The 25697-nt window shown below is 41.7% G+C and overlaps 1 protein-coding gene across 1 annotated transcript in view; it reads right to left on the bottom strand.

The window, feature by feature from the left end:
• MYO3B (myosin IIIB) overlaps nt 1-25697 on the bottom strand; it is a 319441-nt gene that overhangs the window by 83630 nt on the left and 210114 nt on the right. The window contains exons 26-29 of the mRNA XM_034786511.1: nt 17885-17996; nt 16648-16810; nt 15840-15920; nt 5229-5349 (exon numbers count right to left, since the gene is read on the bottom strand). Coding sequence (XP_034642402.1) covers nt 5229-5349; nt 15840-15920; nt 16648-16810; nt 17885-17996 — 477 coding nt within the window. The remainder of the gene's footprint in view (nt 1-5228; nt 5350-15839; nt 15921-16647; nt 16811-17884; nt 17997-25697) is intronic.

Below are 25697 nucleotides of genomic sequence, written 5' to 3'. Positions count from 1 at the left end.
TCAGAGCACTGTTAGAGTTACACCATAAGGAAGCCAAAGAAGAAGTGAGGAAAGAATATGCCAGACAAATAAAAACTACACTGAGGACAAAACTCAACTCTAAGAATTTGATCCAAGCCATTAATATGTGGACAATACATTGCTAAGTGATCAAGAGAATCAAGAGAAGAAAAAATTTGTCATCCAAACAAGAAAGCTCCTGGCAAAGCATAAAGTAATGAATATGAATCAAGACATGGACAGGATGTACATCTGACAATGTGGTGGAGGAAGAGGCCTGCTCTCTGTGGAGGAAGCAATTGACAATGAAGAATATAACATCAAAATATATGAGGAGTCAGTCAGAGTAAAAGATCATCTGGTTATGATAACATGCAACTGCTGAGTATGCATCCCAGCCCAAGACAGCATAAAAGAAAGAAGAAATCAAATTGCCAAAGGACTTGAAAGATTTACAGAGAAATTAATGCACAGACAGTGGTGGAGAGAGACTGAACCCATTAGTGAATGAAGATTAACAAACTCATGGTCTATAGAAGGACACCTCAAAAAAAATAGACAGAGCGCCTCATTATTAGTGCACAAGAGCGGTCCTTAAGACTTAATTACATTTGAAACAAAATTGACTAATAGAACTGCTCCCCAAACTGCAGAATGTGTTCTAAAGAGCAAGAGCTAGTGGAGCACATGTTGAACACTTGCGGGAGCCTGTCTGGGAGAGAGTGTTTGAACAAACACAATGAAGTCACCAATGGTATGTCTACACTGCGGTTAAAATCCCGCAGCTGGCCTATGCCAGCTGACTCAGGCTCATGGGCTAAGGGGCTGTTTAATTGCAGTGTAGACGTTTGGGGAGCCTGAGCTCTAGAACCCTGTGAGGTGAGAGGGTCCCAGAGCTCAGGCTGCAGCCTGAACCTGAATGTCATTTAAACAGCCCTTAGCTAGAGTCAGCTGGCACTGGTCAGCCGTGGGTTTTCAATTGCAGTGTAGACATAACTCAAGTGTATGTATTGGAGCCTCTACAGCAAGTATGAACTCAAACACAGTATGAGGTATTATGACCACTGAATTGAAAATGCTCTAGATAATGAACAGGCTAAGTTTTTATGGGATTCAACAATTGCCACAGACAAATAGGTTGAACATTGTTGTTGTAGAAAAGAAGACAATTGTGACCATATTAATTGATATCGCCATACCAGCAGACAGAAGTATAAAAAAAAAATAAACAAGAAGAGAATATAGTGAAGTATGCAGAACTTTGCCATAAAGTGGAATAATTATGGAAAACTAAAACAAAGATGATCCCAGTGATTACTGGGGTACTTGGAGCATCCCTAAGGATATGAATGAGCAACTCAAGAACACAATAGACGTGCAAGACATCACGATCAGTGACCTCCAGAAGAGCATGCTCCTAGGCTTTGCAAGGCTTTTAAGGACAGTCAAAGGAGAATGAGAGCATTTGAGCACCTAAAATGCAGGAATTCTGTGGAGGGTTTAATAAAATCCCTGACTACTAAAGTTACAGAGTCACCTTGTGATCAGGATTTATTGGTGAGTCATGGGACAAATTTTAGACAGCAGCTTTCCTCTTTTTATGCTTACATATCTTGTATGGTTTTAAGGCTATTTGTTTAAAAACAACCCCCATGATGTATTAATATTGAGGGATAATAATAAAGTTAATCCTGTATTCCAGTGCTTTATTTATCTGCCACCCGCGACCTTCCCAGTGCCCACTGAGAAGCCTGTGGGGAGCATTCAACACAGAAATAAGTTTTAACTAACTACCTAAAGAAATTCCCTCCCACCACTCATCAAATCCAGCACTTCCTGGTTATCTGAAGATATCCCAGAATATGTCATTTTGTGATATGACAGATACCATTTTAGCAATCTTTGACTTCATAGCATGATTTATTCTGAGATGGAAAGTTTTGAGGAGGGCTCAGGTTTTTTACTTTCCTTGATGGGATTAAGTCTTGGCCAAGGCAGGCTCCTCAAGGTAAATTTTGCCCATTCTGTTTTGAATTAGATATTATAGGCAAGATTCTGATTGTGATTTGGCCCGTGTGCTGCTCAGGCCATGCAAAGGAGCCAGCTTCTAGCTGTAATTGACTGGTTGAGGATTCCTGCTCGTGGCTGGGGATATCAGAAAGCGGGTTGGCAAAACTGATATATGCAGATGTGCTTCGTTGCCAAATTCAGATCAAGTGCAATTCCCATTGAAGCCAATGTAACCTTAAGATTCTTCACAATCAGAAAGTTCCACAGGCTGCCCCTCAGTTCCATACAGTAAAATGTAAGAACATGCCATTTAAATGACAGGAAGCATTTATGTCACTAATGTATAAGTTAATGTTATGCAGATATTTATACTCCTACTATGTACAGTAAAAAGCTATTGGTTAAGTAACTAGCAACATAGTCACAATTGTGATATCAATTACTGAGGTTCATGTAAAAAGGTCCTTTGTATTTGAGTACAGTTCCTTCTTATTTCAAAATTAGGCAGCTAAATGTAGGAGATATTTAGTACTCAGTTGAAATAAGAAGCTTGTGTTTTTAATAACATTTAAGGTCATTTAATAGCCTGTATTTGCTTCTACTCTGCTCTACAGGCTAAGTGGATAGCCTAAATTCTTTTGAAGGAATTTAAGTTTTTAAAAGGCTCTACCTACATGTGCCCATTTCTTTTGTACATTTTGGAAACACCATGATTTCCTCAAATATTAGAATATATACTCTCCATTCAGTTATACTGAACTTTTTAATTGACTTCAGGAAGAAGGCCAGACTGTGACACATTTAATTGTATACAGTTGTGTTCCTGTGGATATCATGAACTGAAACTGAGTACCCTAGATGTGATTCTGCCTTCTGACCCACAGAATACATTTCAGCTCATTTTTCATTCTCACAAACTACTACCTTAAAAAACCCAACCAACCACCAAATAAAAAGAAACCTAAAGACAATTTTATTATTCTTCACTTGAATGTAAAGGTATGTGAATCCACAATGAAGCTGCCTTCTCTAGGGATATATTACAAGCTACCGTGTTAAACATCTGAACTGTTATTCATCAGCATTCCTATTTCCTACATGTTTCCTATATGACTGAACAGCCATATGCTTAAAAAAACCCAGTACCCAGTAACAGCCACACATGGAAGTGCAGATTGTTTTATGAAAGGTAAATTATAGAATCCAGACTTGCAAGATACTGAGTGCCTTTTATGAAATGATGAGTACCCCCAATTCTCATTGAAGTCAATGGGGGGAGGAGGGTGTTGCTGAGAAATTTACAGGATCAGGCTCATAATCTGCAATATTTATCAGGGATAAAACCAAGTATCACCAGAAGTGGTGACATTTTAACAGAATACGGCTCTGGATTAGAGAACGTGTGGATTTTATTGTGAGACTCATAGTATGTATCAAGTACATTCCTCCGCAAGAGAGGGATGGGCAATGTACTCCCACAGCAACTGTGTTCTATGTGTGTTCTATCCAGCTCAGATTTGCCTCAATGCTAGCTGGTCCCTGAAACTTCATGAGCCTGAGGGGCTATATAGCTGTGAAAAATACTACCTAATCCAAGAAAACATGTCTACCTGGAAAACAGAGAGTAATTCCAAAATAACCTGATGTAGGGTGGGGAAATAGTCAGCCTGGGATGGGCCTATCGATCAGAGAGACAAGGTGGTGAGGTAATATCTTTTACTGGACCAACTTCTGTTGGTGAGAGAGAGAGAAGCTTTCAAGCTTACACCGAGCTCTTCTTCGGGTCTGGGAAACATACTCAGCGTGATAGATATGGTGGCAGCGGATTTTTACCACCACCAGCAGGCAGCTGAAGGGATCACCATGCCACTACCAGCACGACTGAGATGACCGCAAGAGAGTCCCACTGGAGCAGCTTGCAAGGGTAGGGAGCTGCACCCTGCAGCCACACACCTGGTGAGTTATGGATCTCCGCAGGGAGAGAGGACCAGCATGCAGAGAGTTGTGGTGGTAAGTTGTACGGAGCTCATTTCCGTGAGCTCTCCATTTGCCCGACTAGCACTGCAACAAGCTTTTATTTCTTCTTTTTGCCTTTGTTCATTGGACCAAACCTTTCCCTTCCATAAATAGGATTGCTGCACTAAAGAGCATCTGTAGCATTCTGTGCTTGCATGGCCCAGGAGGATGCATGTGGTTGCACCTGGTTAGAAACCTTCAATGACACTCACTGTAACATTTAGTACAAATTATTCAATCCAAACCAATCACTAAGTTATCACTGAATTTAACTGAACTGGATGTTATGAGTACAAGCAGAGAAATTAGAAATGCGGGTTTGGAGATTTTAAAGGTCACCTCTTTTTAATGGAATAATGCAGTCTACTTAAAGTCAAATAAGTCATTGGTTTTCTCAGAGAGCTCTATTAAGAGGGGTAGTAGGCTCTTGCTGTGCTGCTAACTGGGAAGTATATATTCCAGAGAGAACCAGAACTGTCATTCTTGGGCCAGAGGGACAAAGACGTGTCAAAGAGAGGTTCCTACCCCAGTGAATAATCAATGCAATGGCATGGATCACAGCTATAGAAGAGTCAGCTCCCTCCTGCACCTCCAGCTGAAGGTAAGATACATGAGGGCAACTGGATGGAGTGAATCAGCTGGTAGAGCTTGGAGTGAAGAAGGTTAAAAAAACCTGCTCACTCAGCAAAGAGGTAGGAACCAGGGTTCCGATTTGCTGTACTCCTAGTCTCTCTGAAGGGGACTTACCGACCTGCCTTTTACTGTTATTGTCTCTACCGTAGATGTGCATGGACCATTACAGACATAAAAGAAAACCATGCCCCTACCTCAAGGAGCTTCCAATCTAGCAAATTTAGTCACAGGTATGTAGTCCAGTCCTGTGAAATGCTGAGCAGACTCAACTCTCACTGAAGTCAATGGGTGCTGAGGGTGCTGCTGAAAAATTTACTGGCCTACAATCTGGACAGATAACACAACAAACAAAGAAATCAAACTCTGATAAGAGAGAGAACATTGAGATGACTCAACTGGTGGAGGGACTGATCTAGTTACAGGTTTTCTTGCTTACAGAATAACAGGCCCCCAAAGAGACGGCTGAATGATGAGGCAGGGTATTTGTTTTCAGTGCCTATTCCTTTCACCTTGTGTTGTATGGGATATGATTTTTGTGAAAATAATGGACACCAAAGGATTCAACTCACCAATATTCTTCACAGCCAAAACTGGGGGCGGAGCAGTTGTTCACAGACTCAGTATCAGCTGGGTAACCATCGCTACATTTCAATCTTGAATAATTTTTTCGAACAATGTATCCCCTGAAAGCTAGACAAACATAAGTATGAATAAGAAGCTTCACAATCACTCCTAGACAGAACTAACAGCTTTTCTTATACAGAACAGGCACTCTCCTGCTCAGAACTGAGTGCTTTTGGCCCCTATTTAAATAAATGGAGGCCAAAGGCAGTCAGCACCTTGCAGAATTGGGTCCACTTTTAAAACACTGGAAAAATATATAGGGCCGGATTTTCATTTACACTAAGGCCACTTTATACCACTCTGGTAGTGCAAAGAAACTTAAAGTGAGAATAAATGTAATTAATTAGTTTAAATGAAAACCAGGCTCACGATATATTAACTAAAACAGTAATAAAAAAAAACTATTCAGTTTTACCCACAACTACCAGGATTAGAACTGATTAACATTTTTCAAAATTTGAAATTTTGACTTAATTTTTTGTCAAGTTTTAACAACAAAAGTCACAATTTTTTCTTCCCCTATTTTTCAACCAGTTGTAACCATAACAGAGCATTTTAAAGATACATTAGGCTTAATCATGTCAAATATCTTCACATGCCAAGAAATGTTTTAAAGTTATACCACCAACGCAAAAGCACACAAGTTAAGCAGCAGGTAAGAAACAGTAAATTAGATAGGAAGCTTCTAGTGCAGTGGAATGACAAAAAGAGTCAGTGGGTAAAATTTTCAAATGTGTTTAAACCCTACGGAAAGTCAATAGGATTTTGGCACCTGAGTCAGTTAGGCACTTTTCAAAATTGTATCCAATATAAATTTGGGCTTCATTCTCTCTAGCATTGAGCAAAGATATTATAACTCTTGTATACAGCACAGGTAAGACCAGACCTTATAAATATGGTGTTGCATTTGAGAAGCAAGAAATTTAAGGAAATTTTAATGTCACAAAGGAAAATAAAATCAAGGGACTCCTCTACCCTAGGATCAATATCAAACACGGATTTATTTTAAAACATAAATAAAATAATTAAATGGTAGGAGGGGGTTGACATGAGGAAAATACATACAACATAGCTTAAATACAATACACACACAAAAATGATGATAACCTTCTACTGCACAATATATGAAGCATGGAAACAACATAGGGAAAGGATTGTTTGTCATAGATCACCCGGGTATATAGTAAGAACTAATGGGATGATAACATGCAAAGGAGAACTTGGGGTGAATATGAGGACACATCTCCTAGCAGTGGCCTCAATTAGGAAAGGTTTCAGAGATCTACAACCTATCCTCAAAGATGATCCTTTACTCTCACAGATCTTGGGAGACAGACCTGTCCTCGCTTACAGACAACCCCCCAACCTAAAGCAAATACTCACCAGCAACCACACATCACTGAACAAAACCACTAACCCAGGATCCTATCCTTGTAACAAACCCCGATGCCAACTCTGTCCACATATCTATTCAAGTGACATCATCATAGGACCTAATCACATCAGCCATACCATCAGGGGCTCGTTCACCTGCACATCTACCAATGTGATATATGCCATCATGTGCCAGCAATGCCCCTCTGCCATGTACATTGGCCAAACCGGACAGTCTCTACGCAAAAGAATTAATGGACACAAATCTGACATCAGGAATCAAAATACTCAAAAACCAGTGGGAGAACACTTTAACCTGTCTGGTCATTCAGTGACAGACCTGCGGGTGGCTATATTACAACAGAAAAACTTCAAAAAACAGACTCCAAAGAGAGACTGCAGAGCTAGAATTGATATGCAAACTAGACACAATCAACTCCGGTTTGAATAAGGACTGGGAATGGCTGAGCCATTACAGACATTGACTCTATCTCCCCTTGTAAGTACTCTCACACCTATTATCAAACTGTCTGTACTGGCCTAGCTTGATTATCACTTCAAAAGTTTTTTTTTCTCTTAATTAATTGGCCTCTCAGAGTTGGTAAGACAACTCCCACCTGTTTATGCTCTCTGTATGTGTGTATATATATCTCCTCAATATATGTTCCATTCTATATGCATCCGAAGAAGTGGGCTGTAGTCCACGAAAGCTTATGCTCTAATAAATTTGTTAGTCTCTAAGGTGCCACAAGTACTCCTGTTCTTCTTTTTTCAATTAGGAAAGTCTCTCTACTTTAGTAAAGGCAGTAAAGCATCAGGTTCAGTCTGCAGAATCGTCCCACAATGGAATAGGAGAAAGCCCCATCACTTGAGTTGTTGAAATCTAGGCTCTGATGTTGCAATGACATTAGTGAGACTCTGTATGGGCATAGTGGATCCCAATGCAGGATCAGGCCTAAGAAATTTGAGAATATACTGAATGGATTGGTCCTGCACTGGCTAAAGGATGTAGCAGGATGGAGAAGGGCCAGGAGGATTGATCAGAAGACCTACAGATCATCTAATGCGTATGATTTCTATGAAATCAGAAATGTGTGTTGATAACAGCTATTTTTCCCAGTATCAGAGGGGTAGCCATGTTAGTCTGTATCCACAAAAACGAGGAGTCCGGTGGCACTCTGAGAAGTGGTGTTTTTCACCAACGAATGCTTATGCCCAAATAAATCCTTTAGTCTTTAAGGTGCCACCGGACTCATTGTTTTTATTTTTCCAGGACCACTAGGCATTGTCCACACAAAAGAAGACAAAGTCCCTGCCCTGTACAGTTCACACCCTAAAATCCTCACATTTTGGGATTATTCATGGAGTCTCATCTTTCAACATGTAACTACTCTTTTAAAAGCAGCCCATACTGATGTTCTGTTGTATAATAATCAGAGTGTGTTAAAGAAAATAGAAAAATAGTCACCATAATCTCTTTTTAAGGATTTCCTTAGGGAGAGCTGTAACCTATCCCCTTCCTGTCTAGTTTAATCACAGGATAGCATTAACTGCCTTCTCCTCAACCAGTGTTTCTCAGGAAAATCTATGTAGTCACATTTTTCTGTGCAATACAAGAAAATGAAAGCCACCTGAACTGCTTGAGCTGTGGTTTGCAGTGCACCATAATAACCTAAATATTTCAGTGCCTTTTGGAGTTTTCAGAATTGCCAGTGTAAGAAGCAGCAAAAAATGCTTTTTAGTGAGATGTCATTATCTTCCACTTAATTTCCACTGAAATAAATAACCATTATTTGCAGAAAGAATGATAGAAGTTGGGCCTGCTGAGGTGCTGTAAATACAGCATTCAGGTATCATGAGACTGAAGCACTTTCCTTCCTTAATAAGAAGACTGGAAAAGTCTGCCTATCTGGCAGAGAGGAGGCAAACATTCAGTTGCCTCATGTGATCAGCCTTCCAATCCTTAACTATCTCCTACTGACCAGACAAGAAGCCTACTCTGATGTTGGCTGCAAAGACAACTGGCCAGCAGCAGCTATCTCTACAGAGCTGAAATGTGCCAAATACTGGTCAGTCTATGGACAAGTTTAAATAACAAGGAGCACTGAAAAGAAACTAAAATAATAAAATAATGATAGCAGCAGCAAGTTTGTTTTTCGCCTTTTCTTAAGTTGGAACCTTTAGACTTTTTTTTCCTCTTTACTACTATTTTAAAAAACGAAGTGTCACATTTCTTACAATGGCATTTTTTACCCTGTGGATACACTGGACCCCTTTTCACGTTTTTTTTAATGCAATGAAACAATTCAGGATTGTCCTTCATTCACTACATAAATGGAGCTTGACTATATCTGATTCCACTGTAATAGGCTCCACTGTATTCTTTTGTTTTCATAAATATTTTAGAACTTAGCTTGTCTTTGATTAAACTCTATCAAAGGCAGGTTTCCTAGAATGCTTAGGTTCTGCAAGGTAACAGGTGTGCAATTCCTGATTCTCCTTTGACTCATGGGATAACCTCCGTAGCATGGCAGACCAACATGTTTCCTAGAGGTTTCATTCAACATTCAGAGGAGTGCTTCACTTCAGCATTTGTGAAATGGATCCATAATGTTTCCAAAGAAACATACATACAGGGCATTCTACCTAGGGAGGCTGAGAGGTCGGGAAGCTGCTCCATCACAGCAATTTGCATTACTGACTATGGCTGGTTTTGACACTACGCACTTGGCTCAAAGAGTGTGAAATTAGTAGATTCATGTTGCTAGTGCCCCCATGAACAATCATCACATCACTGAAGAAGAATGATTACCAGCTGTCACTTTATTTTCACCTTTTGTATTCTCTAACGCAAACTTCACAGCAACAGTATATTCAGTCCTGATCCTTTACATGGCTAATGACAACAGGATTTGAGCTTCGAGCAAAATGGGATGTGAACTGTACATTATCACTCATATTAATAGTCATTCGGTGTTAAATATTATATGTGCCATGCACTTTGGATACTGATGCTCATATAAAATGAGTTTTCCCTCAGGTTCAGCAGGTAGCAAGTTGCAATTATTTTTACCTCCAGGACTCTGAGACTAGATGCTTTGCTGGTAAAAACCTTTATTCACAAAGAATTTACTGAGCCATATAGATTACACACAAAGTTGTTCAATTTCGGTCAGCAGAAAGTCCAGGCATTTTCCTGCTGATTCGCAAAGGGAATGCCATGCTACAATGGGCTGTTGAGCACAATGTAGAGAGCAATCAGGACAATTGTAGATTGATGCATAAAACATATAGGCAGGAGGTACGGAAACATTTTATAGCAGCAAGAGAGGATTCATCCTTCTCAAGAAACATCTCTCCCTCTCTCTCTTCATTCCTAACCATAAAAGAACATGTAAAACAGCTACTTACCCCTCACATAGACAGACACTTTCAAATCCTAATCCCATTTACAGTAACAAACAAGAATTACTGTGCCCTTGGAAATGCAAACTAGTCACTTGTTGAAGGGAAGATACCATAATATCATGATACTTTATAGGCTCAATTTTGAAACTTGGGTTCCCAAGTAAGACCTCTGGCTCCCTCATTTGTCTTCTCAAATAAGCACTTCCAGTGTTTAAATGCCAAAATTTGAGAGGGGTTGGACACCGTGATTGTCCACTCTTTTACACACGTTTGATGCCAGCCTAAAACTGTTGTATGGTGTAAGGATATGGAGAATCATGCCCCCTCTCTAGGTATCCAGGGATGCCCATTGTCTCCTGTGGATCTCAGGAGGTTTGCAGGTTTATGTAGTACAAACCTCAGGGGGCAAAACACTTCTCTCCCCCATCCCCCATTCCTTCAGTGGAAGAATGAATAGAAAACTGAGTTTCAACTTGTGGAATTTCTTTTCCCAGCATGTGTTCTCTCATAAAGGGGAGAACAGAGCTCTAAATGTACTAGTAACTATTAGCATCCTTTTTCCAGGGTTGCAAACAGGGCTTATGCTGCTGCTCTGTATTACTGTTTGTACAAAGCAGGGCCGGCTCTGGCTTTTTGGCCGTCCCAAGCAAAAAGAAACGGGGCTGCCAGAACGGCAAAGCAAAAAAAAAAACAAAAAAACCCTGCTGCGCAGCTGGAGCGCGGGTGCAGGGGGGGGGGGAGAGGGAGCGGGCGGGGGAGAGAGAGAAGGGGGCGGCCAGGGCTACAGCAGGGGCGCTGCCACGCGGCCCCTCCCGCTGCGCCGCCTCCTGCCACAAGAGCTCCGCTCTGGTCGGCGGGGAGGGAAGGAAGAGGACTGCCCTGCAGGGCGCTCTGGTTCTCCGCGCTGCCGCCCCCTATAGGGTGGCCAGAGCGGAACAAGAACAACAACAACAAAAAAGCGCTGGTTTGGGCAGAATGCCGCCTCGAACAATCTGCCGCCCCAAGCACCAGTTTGCTCAGCTGGTGCCTGGAGCCGGCCCTGGCACAAAGTGTTTTAGATTACTGGCTGTTATGGTAAAATCTGAGGCACAAAAGCCTGTGACAGCACCCAAAATTGTGGCTGCTAATTTGAACCTCTTAAGTCTAGAAATCAGGCTGGACCAAGTAGGAACAGGTTCGCCAAGGAGTTCTGTCCTTTGCTGGCTCCAGCTGGGTGATGAAATAACGCAGGAATAGCCTGCCTGTCCAGTGACCTTTCAGTGCTTTTCCGTTTACAGTCAAAACCAGGAAGTACAAATCTAGTGGAAATGTAGATACACGCATAGGGTACGTCTACATTTGGAACTAAGGGTGTGATTTTCCATTTGAAAATCCTAGCCATATACATTTTACATACATATTAACTTAATGTAAATGGTATGCAGTTCTCCAAAGTACCAAAATTTTTCTCTTAGAAGGTTGTTAGTTAAGGCTGTGCAAATAGTTGGTGAGCAACATCACATGGTAAAAAGTTACAAGAAAGAAGTAGTTCATAAAGGGATTGTCTCATTTCTCTTTCCTCCTGAGCATCCACCATTTTGTGTTACAATAAAGAACTTGAATCTTGAGTTCTCAGTAAAGAATTTCACAGTGAAGTGTGGCATATGGTGAGTGCATGAGTGTGTGTCGGAGGAGGGGATGGTGGCTCAATGGATTAGTCATTTGCCTTTCACCTCTGGAAGCAGAGTTTAAACTCAATCCTGACTAGAGTTGCACAGCATATTCCAGATGGCTAAAGAGGCCTTAATTAACATGAGTTCAGTGATGTCACCTCAGATCTAAGTGAATCGCATGCACCTCTCATTTGGCATTTTGGCAGTGTCTGCTCACAAATGAAACGGAGATTAAAATCCTCTCTTAAGTCTTTGGAGAGAGCTGTCACTCGACATGGAAATCCACGCTACGGTGACTGGGAATGGAGTAAAAACAAACAAAAAAAAATTACCATTATAATTGTACTTGGTTTTAATTCTAATTAATAAAATGTGGTAATACAAATATAGCTACAGATCCAAAGCTGGTGTAAATCAGCATCACTCCACTGACATCAAACAATGGCAATACACTGATTTACACCAGCTGTGAATCTGGCTCAATGTAATGTTCAAATGATTTCAACATAGTGATCTTTTCCTTATCCTAGGCTTTAAACAAAGCAATACAAACCACAGCGCAAAGAAACAACAATACTACATTTTTGTCTGAGGAACTCAGTTCTTTCACAATATGTTTGCCTTCTCTGTGAGGTAGAAAATTGTTGTTATCCATATTTTACCAACTGAGAAACTGAGACACAAAGAGGTGGGTAAGGTTTTGCCTGCACTGGGGATTTTAGCCACCAGTGTAAATACACTGATGTAGCTCACATTGTGTGAGCCACTAGTGTAGATGTACTGAACGGCTTAAATTCATAAACCTTTTACCTATTAGCAAGGGTTTTTCTTTCCCCAGCTCAAATAATGACTTATTTTTGGTGTAATATTATACACATAGGAAATGTATCTTCATGTATACTTGGGTTTTTTAAAAATGTGTTTTTTCTTCCAACATCTCATCAATGGATAGTGAACTGCTTGGGCCCACTGAGATCTCCAGACCACCAGCTCATGTATTTGAAAGGCATCTGTTTATTTTTAAAATGCAAATGTAGCCTACCTCAAAGACTGACTTCAAGAAATGAACAATCTGAACAAGTCAAGAGGTTTCCAATCAGAAGCTGTGTTCCTCCTTTCTATCAGGCTGTGATCACTTGCTGTCAAAACCACTTAAACAATATCCTGGAATCTGAATGAAGTCCCCCCACAATTAAAATGAGCAGGATAATCCTGCAAGAATTATTCAGCCAAATCATTTTTCACACTGTTTAAAGTAATGATAAGGTCATTTACAAAAGAAATCACTGCCTTTGAAATGTTGACTTGTAGACAGAGGACTGCCTGGAGGAGGGCCATAGATAACAGTGAAGACTGGCCTCCTAACACCACCCTTGCAGTCTTTGGAACTGATTCCGATGAAGAGAAGGCCCAATAAGGTTAATACCCCTACTTTGATCTCTGTCAAAGCGTACCAGCAAGAATTAATTTACATTTCAGATGAAAAAGGTTGACAGCATGAAAAGGCATCTTGTTTCTGGTATGTGAATGTGCTGTAATAGATCGGGAATTCTGAAAGGAAGTTCTGAGGAAGCTAAAGGGATAAGCCGCACTGCTGCTTTTATTGGGAAGGAGATGAAAGGAAAACAAATTTCAATATGTGCTGTTCTGTAGAAACATGTAAGCCAAATGCTTCCAAAATTTCAAGGACTGCTTTATTTTGCTATATATATTTTAATTATATGGTTTTATAAATGCCTGACCAGCAAACGCAAGTACTGTATCTCTGTGATCTAAATTGCTCATTCTTTAAAATAATGTTAAAATGACCACATTTCTTTTTCTTGAAATGCTGTCCTTTATCTGTACTTACATTGTAAGCTCTTCAGTGTGGAGATTATGTCTATTTGCCTGTTCAGCACCACACACTTTTATGGTGGCATGGAAGTAACAATAGTAATAGACAGTCTATTTTAAAACCCAGATAATGGTCACACTTTGCAATTATTTGCTCAGCCTTGAAACACAGAAAGACTAATGTGCAGAGATAAACAAAAATGTTTAGAAAGAAGTTTCAATTAGAGAGTCCTAGATATAGATTTCCTAAGGCAGAGAGTCTCACACAAACTGAAGTTTGATTTTCTGAAATAAATGATTATGCACTATAAATTCTAAAGCTGTGCCAAAGATGGGAATAGCTGTAAAGCATGATTAACACGAAAGTGTGCTGTGTCACTCTGAACTCTGTAGTCCTAATGTACATCCATCCAATCTGATCAACACAATGATTTAATGGTTCTGTCTGGCCCTGATATGGGCATATGATGTGTGCTATGGTGGGAGGAGTGCCAGGACCCTTCCACATTTGTCTGGGCTACGCAAGGACCAGGCTGTATAGCAGCCTCTGCACTCAAGGGAGCTCTGTCTACTCCACTGGGTGCACAGTGTCACAAAGGTGACAGAATGGAACACGGCTCTGCTTCTTTCTGACCCTTATGTTCCCTGGAGGGAGTGGGAGTGCATAAACAGCACTCCATAAAGGGTTTAGCAATGGGCATACATATTCTGCATGCCCAGGACCTCTACATGGAATTCTGAGGCAGAATGCCTCCTAGCACTCTCCAGGGGCTGGTGCTGTACCACATTGCCTTCCTATGTGCTGTGCATACATGGGACAATCTAGTCCCAAATGACTATTTTAAGAACTGGTACTAGTGCAGACTGAAGGGTCACCTCTGACCTAGCCTCTCTTTCCCCAGTAGTGCACAGGCTGTTGGGTTAGCTGGGAAATTGAGGTGCAGGCTTTCCCAAAAGAGCATAACTGTCAAGAGTCAGTGTTTTGCAATACATCTAAAGATGGATTCCCTGTCTGAAGAACTGGTACTCTGTGTTAAAATGAGAACAATGGAAGATAACAGCACAGGGGAGGGGAGCAAGTGGAGAATATGATTATCCAGTCACTTGATGTTTGTTGTAACTTGGAAAAACCTTCCCGTTCAACAGCTCCCAATTTCACTGAACATACAGCATATAACCCTAGAGCGAGGGACATGCTATTTTATGAACATACAAAATATTATGTATAAAGAGCCTCGCCCTAAGAGAAATGTACATTGCCTTTCTAATTCTACAGCCAGAATTATATTATTTTGCCTTCCTCTTGAAAGTCATAGTGATGCTGACTCTCAGGGAACAGGGTTGGGGAACGGAAGTTAGTTGTTGGATTTATAATGAAAATGGCTTGTCTTTAACATTTTGGTTTTATGTTCAGAAGTGAGAGAACATTCAGCAGAAATCTTTTCTTTCAGTTTAACTATCATCTAAGCAAAACAGAAGTCACATAATTATAGTATAGGCAATGACTGGACTGAAATGTGGAGCACAGGTTTCTCCGTTGGTACATCTGCTATGGCTCTTTTTAGATCCGTTACAGAACTCCTTCACCCTTGGTTGCAGGGAACAATGGCATGCACAGGTGTGGTACATCATCCCTAGTTTGCTTCATGTTGGCTGCATTTGAAACTATAGCCTCCCTGCTACTCAGTTCAGTAGGCTGGATCTTTTATTTTCAGTGCCATATGATCTCTTGCTCTCTATTAGAGACCTGCACCACCCTGCGGGCCTGTTCCTTCAATAATCTCTTTCAAGTTTATTCAAATTCATATTGATATGAGTGCATTGAAGCCTGGCAGGGAATCAGAGGCTTGGCCCAAACTGGAAAAATCAGCAGCAATTAAGAATAAAACCTGGCAATCTGCCAATATTAGGACTAACCACAAAGCCAGAGAGATGGCATGTTCAGTGCCTATCATCCACACTTTAAGCAAAATGATTCTAGTGCTTCACACCAACTCTACACATGGTTAATACACATTGACTCTCTGAGCCCAGATGAATCCCTAAGAACTCATTCAATGGCTTTTAATCAGTATGTTTTGCTTTCAAAAAGGTACTGACCATAAAAGCTCCAAAGTGCTAGAGTCCTGTCACTGGTGACATTTGCTATTGAAGAACACAGCATCAGAAGCAGTATTTTCTGATTGCTTTTGTTTGGGCTGTTTACATTTCTCTCAGCTAAAAATACTGACATGAAGTTATCCATAGCAAAATAGATATAGTCTGTGGAAATAATGTTTTAATTACCTGCTTGAATATGTATAGCAGCATCAGTTCTTCTGTTCCTTATTTCCTTGTACTTCCTGCGAGCTTCATATCCTCTCCAGGCTAAAAATACAAACCCATGTGTTGGGAATTACATTTATTTAAGGAAGTGTTATAGAGTCAGAGATGTGCCTAATCTTTCATCCTCCCTGCCATAACCACCCCCTCCCACTATCTCTTCCTCACCCACCCACCAGTTGAACTCTGGGCTCATGACTGGAGCATAAGCATCTCCACAACTTCAAACGCATCTCCAGTCTTCCAAATTTTAATTGTCAACATGTGCTCTCTGATGTCACAAAGTCAAGCAAAGACTGTGAGGTGCAGAATCATTGGCGCTCAAAGTTCAATGCAAACAACTGCATCCCTCTAACACCCTGCCTCCCAAAAAATAAATCAATAGAGTGAAGTATGATAAACTACAAATAATCAACCTTCCCAGCCCATGGCAGAATTTATGTTATTTGGAATGCAGAGGTACATGCAAAAAGGAGAATGTAGCTATTGCATCTCTTCTGCGTGCTGCACATTAGTCGAGAGACACTGAACAATACTCTTCCTTTGTTTACAGGCATAGTCTATAGTAGTAAAACGTTTAAACAAAGACATTAGTGCTTACTAAACTGATAACTTAGAAATTAATCTGTAATGTTGGTATCAGTTAGCTGGAGGGGGAAAGTACCACATGTTATTTTGATTTCACAGCAAACCATTGAGAAAATGAATAGATAATTTGCAGGCAATTTAAAATGCCAAGATTGTGCATGAAATAAGGAATATGAATGTTTACCTGACTGAATAGCGACAGCACTATTTTCTCTTCGCTCTTTGATTCTCTTATATCTCCTAGCTCCAAGCCACCCCTTGGTATAGGCCTGCATTACCACCACCCTGCCTATAACTTCTCGCAGGAACAAATTTAACTGTTCTACATGGTAATACTTTAGAAACACCTGAAATGGAACAACAGGTTCAGCATTACATGTAAGCAGTAGAATAAAATCTTTTATACTGCCTCTTCCTTAGTATTATTTCAATCTACGTTACAGCATCATTGCTAGAAAAAGCTGCTAAATCTTATAGCTAGAATTTCAGAAACCATGTTGTAGAATATGTTTTTAGTTTATTCCACTAATTACAATCACCCATTACAATGTAAGTCACACAATTATCCCATTACCCCCAAGTAAATCACCCATGACAGCTTGGTCAGAATGCTGCTTTTCTGTATCAGCAATGTTTAAATATAGCTTTTCAAGCTAGAGCTGATTTGTGGAAACATTTTCAATAATGGTCTCTTTCATTAATGTGGCAATTCACTGGAAATCCGGTGGGAGTCCTTAGGATAAACATTAGCACAAAGTGTTCCTCATGATAATGATAAGAGGGGAGGGGGTGAGTTTATAAATACAATATTGTATCCTAGTTCAGGGGCCAAATCCTAAGGGCCCTTATTCAGGAAACTCCCTTTGGCTTACTTCTAAGGAATGAGAAAGCAATTCAGGATTTGGCCCCATATTTTGCAAAATCAGTCACGTCATTTTAAACCATGAACAAAGGCTGCTACTAAAATAGCCCAGAGCAGCTCATCTGAAAGGCAGGACAACTTCTAACACAACAAACCGATACTGGCCTAAAGTGGTTCACAGATAGCAAAGGCTAAATGGTGGCATTAAGCCACAACCTGCAGTAGGGAGGATTGTGGAGGAGCCCCACACCATGGAGGCATCATGCACCCAGGGGTGGTGCAGGTACTATGTCACCTTTGGGAGAGGGTTTTATGTGCATCTCTCCTTATGCAGGCTAGGGAGGAAAGGGGCAAGGCATTCCCTCGATCTAGTATCTGCAGCACTAGCCTGGAGCAGCAGTCCGCGTGCAGGAGCAGGGGACATTCCTTGCATCCTCTCCCTTTCCCATCACATCCACACAATGCTGGGCAGAATGAGCCACGGCTTCATTAAACCACTCATTAGACATGCCTCGCTGCAGAGAAGACACCCCTGGAGAAAACCAGAAACGTGCCCTACCTTTGTTTTCCCAAGAACCCAATTGTCTAGTTTTGATTTCTCCAAAATAGCAATACAGCTTTCTCTGCTACCAAGAGGGGTCTGATGTGCCTTGAAAGCCAGGTAATAATACCTACAAACACCAAAGGACAAAGAAAGAGCAAGTTAATTGCTACATAAACACACTTTGATTGCAACAGGGAATTATTATACTCCAGCTAAAGAAGTACTCTGAGTATTGTGGGCCAGATCCTCAGCCCTACTAAGTCCCCAGACCCCTTTCCACTAATAAGGTGGACAAAGGGGATTAAAATCCTAAATGGGCAACTAAGGATACACCTGACAAAGGGGAATCTTTGACCCAACACTGCCACCACCTATTCCATCCTTAGGTTCATGGGGAAAGGGCTGTGGCTGGAGTACGCTGCACTCTAGCAATCCCTGCCAGCGTAATGGTCCATAAGGAGATTTTATGAGGCAATGCCATTTAGAACAGCCTAGACGCTGCACTAAGTTTTGCTTGGGAATGGAGCTATTCCACTGAGAGGTTGGGGAGGTGGTAGAAAGCAAAACAATGGAAAGGAATGAGAAAATTAAAAAACTCATCTCACCCAGGAATCTACAAATATGCCCCTCAAGTTTAGATATAGCTCTAAATGTCCCGAGAAGTGGGAGAAAGAAAGCACTCCTCTTTCCCTATGCATTTGCATTTGCACTCAGCAAGGCAGCAGAAGTGCTCAAGCTAAGTACTAAAGACAGTTTAAATGGAAGAGGGCTGCTTGCACAGTATTTTCCTTGAACACCCTTTTTCTTTGGCACTTGCTATTCCTCTGGCCTCCCTGCAAAGCCCTTTTTTCAGGTATTTGGGAAAAGTGTGGGGAGGCAAACATAAAGGAGATGCTTTGCTGCTGTTACTACTGCTGCTAACTAGCTAGTCATTATTAGTTAGGATTGCGTGAGGACTCTCTCTCTCTCTCCACACACACACACACACACACACACACACACACACACTTTTATTGATATTATGCATTTTTAATCATTATGAAAGCCTCAAGAGCAATGGTCTGTCACTTGTTACAAAGCATTAAAATAAATACAAATCGTCATACACCAGTATTTAACAGGATTAGAAAATCAGTCTTATTGTTACACTCCATTATATTCTCCTATGCTACATGTACCTCTGTTTTTTGTATGTATATAAAACCCATGTCTAAAAGCAATGCCGTCTTTTTAAAAACAAAGGGCCACATTCTCTGTTGGTGTAAAGTGGTGCAGCTCCACCAGAGTCCATTGCAGCTGTGCTAGTTTACACTAGCGGTGAATTTGACTCCGCAACATTGTAGATATTAGTACGTCTTAACTGTCAGTTGAGCCAACACCTTTTTTAATAGGGAGGAAACAAGCCTAAGTCAGCATACAATGTATGAATTCAAAATCAGACTTTACCACCACCAATTATGGGACCATATTCAGCTTCATACTTAGCTCTGGTCCCACAGGAAGTGATTATGGCTTCTGGAAAGAAGAAGCATAAGAGAAAGGCGCTAATCTGGAACTGGTGTCACACTAACAAAGAGAGATGACATTCTGGCTCCACCGAAGTCAATGGGAGTTTTGCCTTTAACCTCCATAAGTCCAGGATTTCATCCAGTGACCACTCTTTGTGCCTTTAATTTCTGGAGTAAAAGTCTGTATACACTCAGCAGTCATGCCCCCAGTCTGCCCCACCCTGCTCCAGAACTGTCACCTCTACCACATTTAAACTACTTGTCTGTTAGTTCTTAAATTACATTTGTGTAGGAGCTCAATTGTTTAGACCAGGGCTGGCCAACCTGAGCCTGAGAAGGAGCAGAATTTACCAATGTACATTGCCAAAGAGCCACAGTAATACGTCAGCAGGCCCTCCCCCAAATGCTCCCCCCAACTCCCAGTGCCTCCTACCAACTGGCAGCCCCACCGATCAGCACCTCCCCCGCCCTCCCCACACCTCCCGATCAGCTGTTTTGTGGTGTGCAGGAGATTCTGGGGAGGAGGGGGAGGAGCGAGGGCATGGCAGACTCAGGGGAGGGGGTGGGAAGGGGTGGAGTGGGAGCAGGGCATGTGACAGAGCCAGGGGTTGAGCAGTGAGCACCCCCGGCACATTGGAAAGTTGGCACCTGTAGCTCCAGCCCCGGAGTCGGAGCCTATGCAAGGAGCCGCATATTAACTTCTGAAGAGCCGCATGTGGCTCCGGAGCCACAGGTTGGCCACCCCTGGTTTAGACTCTGATTGATGGAGGGGTGACAGGCCTAGCTAACTGTTCCCCTGAGATATAAAATGAGGAACAGCAACCGGGTGCCCCTTAAGATCCAAGGAAGGGGAAGTGACCAGCGAGAGCCTGAAACACGTAGCCATGTAAGGACAGGGCACAGTCTAACTCATACTAAAGAAAACATGGACAGTTATTATGGAGGATAGAAAACAGGAGAATATGATTTTCAAATATTAGCTTCAGTTAATCTCTAGAGAGCAGCACCAATTGTCACAAGAAAGAAAAAAGAACCACTAAAATTGTGAATTAGGATCAAAGGGTAACAAACCAGTGGCTAAAGCATTGTAGACAATACTGGAACAGACACATTGAGGAGCTATGCTGATGCATCACCACTGAAGACATGGTTCACACTGTGTAATGAATGGTGGCAGATTATGTATTATTAAAGTACCTTTTTTAATGCAGTGAATTTCTCCATATCAGCCATATCTCATAATTTATTGAGGCACGTACTTATGAAGGAAATTTAAGGGTGATATCATTTAGCAGCTATGGAGAGCAGTGCTACATTCAGGAGAAAATAAAGAAGTGGATCTAGGTTATTACTAAGGTTAAAGTTGTTTTTAGTGTTGTAGGCTGGTTGGTCCCAGGATATTGGAGAGACTTCTGTTGGCAAAATAGACATGCTTTCAAGCTTTACAGAGCTCTTCTTCAGGTCTCAAGCCCTGAATGTTGTCAATCCCCAGAAGAGTGATGGGCTTTTGAGCTGTATTGGTGAAACCCAATCAAAACACCCCCAACATTTCCCAAAAGGTATCTGCTAGTTTGCAGCTCCACATCTATTTTCAACCTGGCCCACAGTATAAAATTTATGTAGAGTTAAATAAGTTCTGTCATAAATAACACTGGATGTTCATGTGATTTATGCATACTGATAACTTAAGTTTGTTTTCATACTTCTTTAGAAAGATTATATCAGTTTCCCAATAATCCATGTATTTTTTATTGTGTGGGTTGGGTTGGGGCATATAAAAGTATAGAATAGTTTTCAGATCATCTGGCTTTTTTGTAATTAATATCAAATATTCTTTCAACATCTAATAATCTTCTGCGCATTAATATATTACAGTTGGCATCCTAGTAATTTAGAAGCTACATCAGGGTCACATAGTGAAAAATTCTTGGTTATACAAGTTTTTGAGGTATTTAGCTTATGGACTTGACCATACAATTTAGTTACATTATAAATCCTATTACCATCTTATTTAGTTTCCTACACAACTTTGTATTTCAAACTGTTCATGGCTTACTTTCCGCTGCTATCCTTATGCAACAGTATATAGCTGAACTGTAAGTAAAAGCAATGCCACTTTTCAGTACCAAATGCTTTTCCTGAGTGCTATGTTGACTGCCTGCTATTTATAAAAGATGTTAATCTTGTAAAAAACAACTATGCACTTTATTAACTGAGTGCTGCTGGGAATTTATTTTTGTCTAAAGAGAGTGTTCTATCCATAGTCAGTCTTCTGATGGTTCATAAAAGCTTTGTTTAACTAAACCTGTACTTTTCTAAATTTGTCAAATGTTCTTACAAAGTACAGCCACTGGATGGAGAGCTCCACGAACTGGTTAAATAAGTTTCCTTCAGTGTCAAGTTTCCTGTTGGAAGCTACAACACTAAACTTTTTTGTTTATGGTATCAAATGTAAAAACAGAAGTGTCGCCACCATAGCATATGAAAGAGCTGCAACACTGGCAAGTCCTTTCTTATTGCTAAATGCTCTTGTGTAAGAACTTTTTTCCAGAAATGGTCCTGGAGTTTGAATAGTCCCAAAGTTTAAAGGTACTTCGATTTGGGTTCCAAAATTAAAATCCAGGTCTAGAATTGAGGTCTAGATTTTGGATCACCCCTGAAGTTCAGTGTTTGAGACCAATTCTAGTTTTTCTCTTTTTCTGTTAGTAGATATCCAGTCTCCATCTGGTTCCTGCCTCTTTTGTTATATTGTAACCCATGCACCTTCTGGGTGTGGTGTTCTGTCCCTTCTAGTCAGGAGTGAAAGTAACTTAAGGGACTTACCAGTATGCAGGGCAGCCGGGGTCCTGAGCAAGGTAGGGGCGGGGCCTCAACCAGAAGGGGCGGGGCCTCAGGCAGAAGGGGCAGGTCTGGCCACACTCCCCCAGCCAGCCGTTCAGCACAGCCCAGCAGCAATTAAAGGGCCCAGGACTCCCGGCTGCCGCCAGCACTACCCCAGGGCTCTAGCAGTGATTTAAAGGACTGGAGCCCCGGGCCCTTTAAATCGCCATTGGAGCCCTGGGGCTCCCGGCCACCGCTGCTTCCCCGGGGCTCCAGCAGTGATTTAAGGGGCCTGGGGCTCTGGCTGCTAGTGCGGAAGTGGCCAGAGCCCCGGGCCCTTTAAATCACCACCGGAGCCCTAGGGCTCCCGGCTGCTGCCGGTACGGTCGGCTGTATACCAGCTCTTACCAGTACACCGGACTGGACCAGCTTACTTTCACCTCTCCCTCTAGGGGGGGAATGGTGGGAGGAGGCAGGGAGAGAGAGAGAAGATCACACTGTTGTAGGCATCTATTTAATCTGCCTTCATGTACTAAGGCTCACTCCCTGTTGGAACACAGGATTTGTCAAATGAGATCATACAATCAGTTCATCTAATCTAACATCTTGGTTCTGGCAATGGCCAGTACCTGATGCTTTAGAAGAAAGTGAAACACCCACTTGAGTCACTGTTCCACTGTGCAATCTTGTACATGGTGGAAGAGGGAGGGCAAATGTGGCTCAATTGAGATACGCACCAAAACATCTGGAGGCTATCCAGAGCAGCTGAAATTCTGAGAATTTCTAGTTATTGGGCCTAATTCTGACCTCAGTTTTACATGAGTAAATCCACAGTAACTCTACAAAAATCACATACAAGATGGAGTCACTCAGGATTTACTCAAGTACAACTGAGGTCAGAATTAGGCCTATATGGTTTCTAGCAATTATGTAGGGACAAAATTAGAAAGACCAAGGCACAAGATGAGATCAAACTAGCTAGGGACATAAAGAGAAACAAGAAAACATTCTACAAATATATTAGAAGCAAAAGAAAGACCAAGGACAGAGTAGGCCTGTTATTGTCTTTCCCCCCTCATTGAGTAACAGAAAATGTGGAAATGGCAGAGGTGCTTAATGACTTCTTTGTTTTGTTTTTCACCAAGAAGGTTGGTGGTGATTGGACGTCTAACATAGTGAATACAAGTAAAAATGAGGTAGGATCAGAGTCTAAAATAGGGAAAGAACAAGTCAAAAATTACTTAGACAAGTTAGATGTCTTCAAATCACGAGGGCCTGATGAAATGCATCCTAGAATACTCAAGGAGCTGACTGAGGAGATATCTGAGCCATTAGTAATTATCTTTGAAAAGTCATGGAAGATGGGAGAGATTCCAGAAGACTGGAAAAGGGCAAATATAGTGCCCATCTATAAAAAGGGAAATAAAGACAACCCAGGGATTTACAGACCAGTCAGCTTAACTTCTGTACCCGGAAAAATAATGGAGTAAATAATTAAGTAATCAATTTGCAAACACCTAGAAGATAATGAGGTGATAAGTAACAGTCAGCATGGATTTGTCAAGAACAAATCATGTCAAACCAACCTGATAGCTCTCTTTGACAGGGTAACAAGCATTATGTATAGGAGGGAAGCGGTAGATGTGATATATCTTGACTTTAGTAAAGCTTTTGATACTGTCTCGCATGACCTTCTCATAAACAAATTAGGGAAATACAACCTAGATGGAACTATTATAAGGTGGGTGCATAACTGGTTGGAAAATCATTCCCAGAAAGTAGTTATCAGTAGTTCACAGTCATGCTGGAAGTGCATAACGAGTGGGGTCCCACAGAGATTGGTTCTGGATCCAGTTCGGTTCAACATCTTCATGCGGGGTTGCAAGTGGTTTGGAGGATAGGATTAAAATTCAAAATGATCTGGACAAACTGGAAAAATGGTCTGAAGTAAATAGGATGAAATTCAATAAGGACAAATGCAAAGTACTCCACTTAGGAGGAACAATCAGTTGCACACATATAAAATAGGAAATGACTGCCTACGAAGGAGTACTGCAGAAAGGAATCTGGGGGTCATAGTGGATCACAAGCTAAATATGAATTGATAGAGTAATGCTGTTGCAAAAAAAGTGAACACCATTCTGGGATGTATTAGCAGGAGTGTTGTAAGCAAGACACGAGAAATAATTCTTCCTCTCTAAGGCTAGGTCTACACTACCTGCCTGAATCGGCAGGTAGAAATCGACCTCTCGGGGATCGATTTATCGCGTCCCGTTGGGACGCGACAATCGATCCCCGAATCGACGCTCTTACTCCACCAGCGGAGGTGGGAGTAAGCGCCGTCGACAGGAAACTGCAGAAGTCGATTTTGCCGCCGTCCTCACAGCGGGGTAAGTCGGCTGCGATACGTCGAATTCAGCTACGCTATTCACGTAGCTGAATTTGAGTATCTTAAATCGACTCCCCCCTGTAGTGTAGATGTAGCCCAAGTTGTGCTGATTAGGCCTCAATTGGAGTATTGTGTCCAGTTCTGGGAGCCACATTTTAGGAAAGTTGTGGACAAATTGGAGAAAGTCCAGAGAAGAGCAACAAAAATTATTAAAGGTATAGAAAAGGTGACCTATGAGGGAAGATTGAAAAAATTGGGTTTTAGACTGAAGAAGAGAAGACTGAGAGGGGACATGATAACCGTTTTTAAGTACATAAAAGGTTGTTAGAAGGAGGAGGGAGAAAAATTGTTCTTCTTAAATTCTGAGGATAGGACAAGAAGCAATGGGCTTAAATTGCAGCAAGGGCGGTTTAGGTTGGGCATTAGGAAAAACTTCCTAATTGTCAGAGTGGTTAAGCACTGGAATAAATTGCCTAGGGAGGTTGTGGAATCTCCATCATTGGGGATTTTTAAGAGCAGGTTGGACAAACACCTGTCAGGGATGGTCTAGACCAGGGGTCGGCAACGTTCAGCACACGGCTCGCCAGGGTAAGCATCCTAGCGGGCCGGGCCAGTTTATTTACCTGCTGACACGGCAGGTTCGGCCGATCGCGGCCCCCACTGGCTGCGGTTCACCATGCCAGGCCAATGGAGGCAGCGGGAAGTGGCGCGGGCCGAGGGATGTGCTGGCCACGGCTTCCCACCACCCCCATTGGCCCGGGACAGTGAACCGTGGCCAGTGGGGGCCGCGATCGGCCGAACCTGCCGCGTCAGCAGGTAAATAAACTGGCCCGGCCCGCTAGGATGCTTACCCTGGCGAGCCGCGTGCCGAACGTTGCCGACCCCTGGTCTAGACAATACTTATTCCTACCTTGAGTGCAGGGGACTGGACTAGATGATCTCTCGAGGCCCCTTCCAGTTCTATATTTCTATGAGTCTATGATAATAATTAGTTAAAATAAAATAGGAAATAAACTGCAGTGCTGAGTTTCCAGTAACAAACTTTTGGCTGCTAATTTTGATGCAAGTCTGTTGTCTAAATATTTTGAAGTAAAAACATTTGAACATAGAT

Source organism: Trachemys scripta, chromosome 11 (assembly GCF_013100865.1).
Source record: "Trachemys scripta elegans isolate TJP31775 chromosome 11, CAS_Tse_1.0, whole genome shotgun sequence".
NCBI classification, from domain to species: domain Eukaryota; kingdom Metazoa; phylum Chordata; order Testudines; family Emydidae; genus Trachemys; species Trachemys scripta.
The sequence above is the reverse complement of the archived record's forward strand: the minus strand, read 5'-3'. Positions and strand labels throughout refer to the sequence as shown.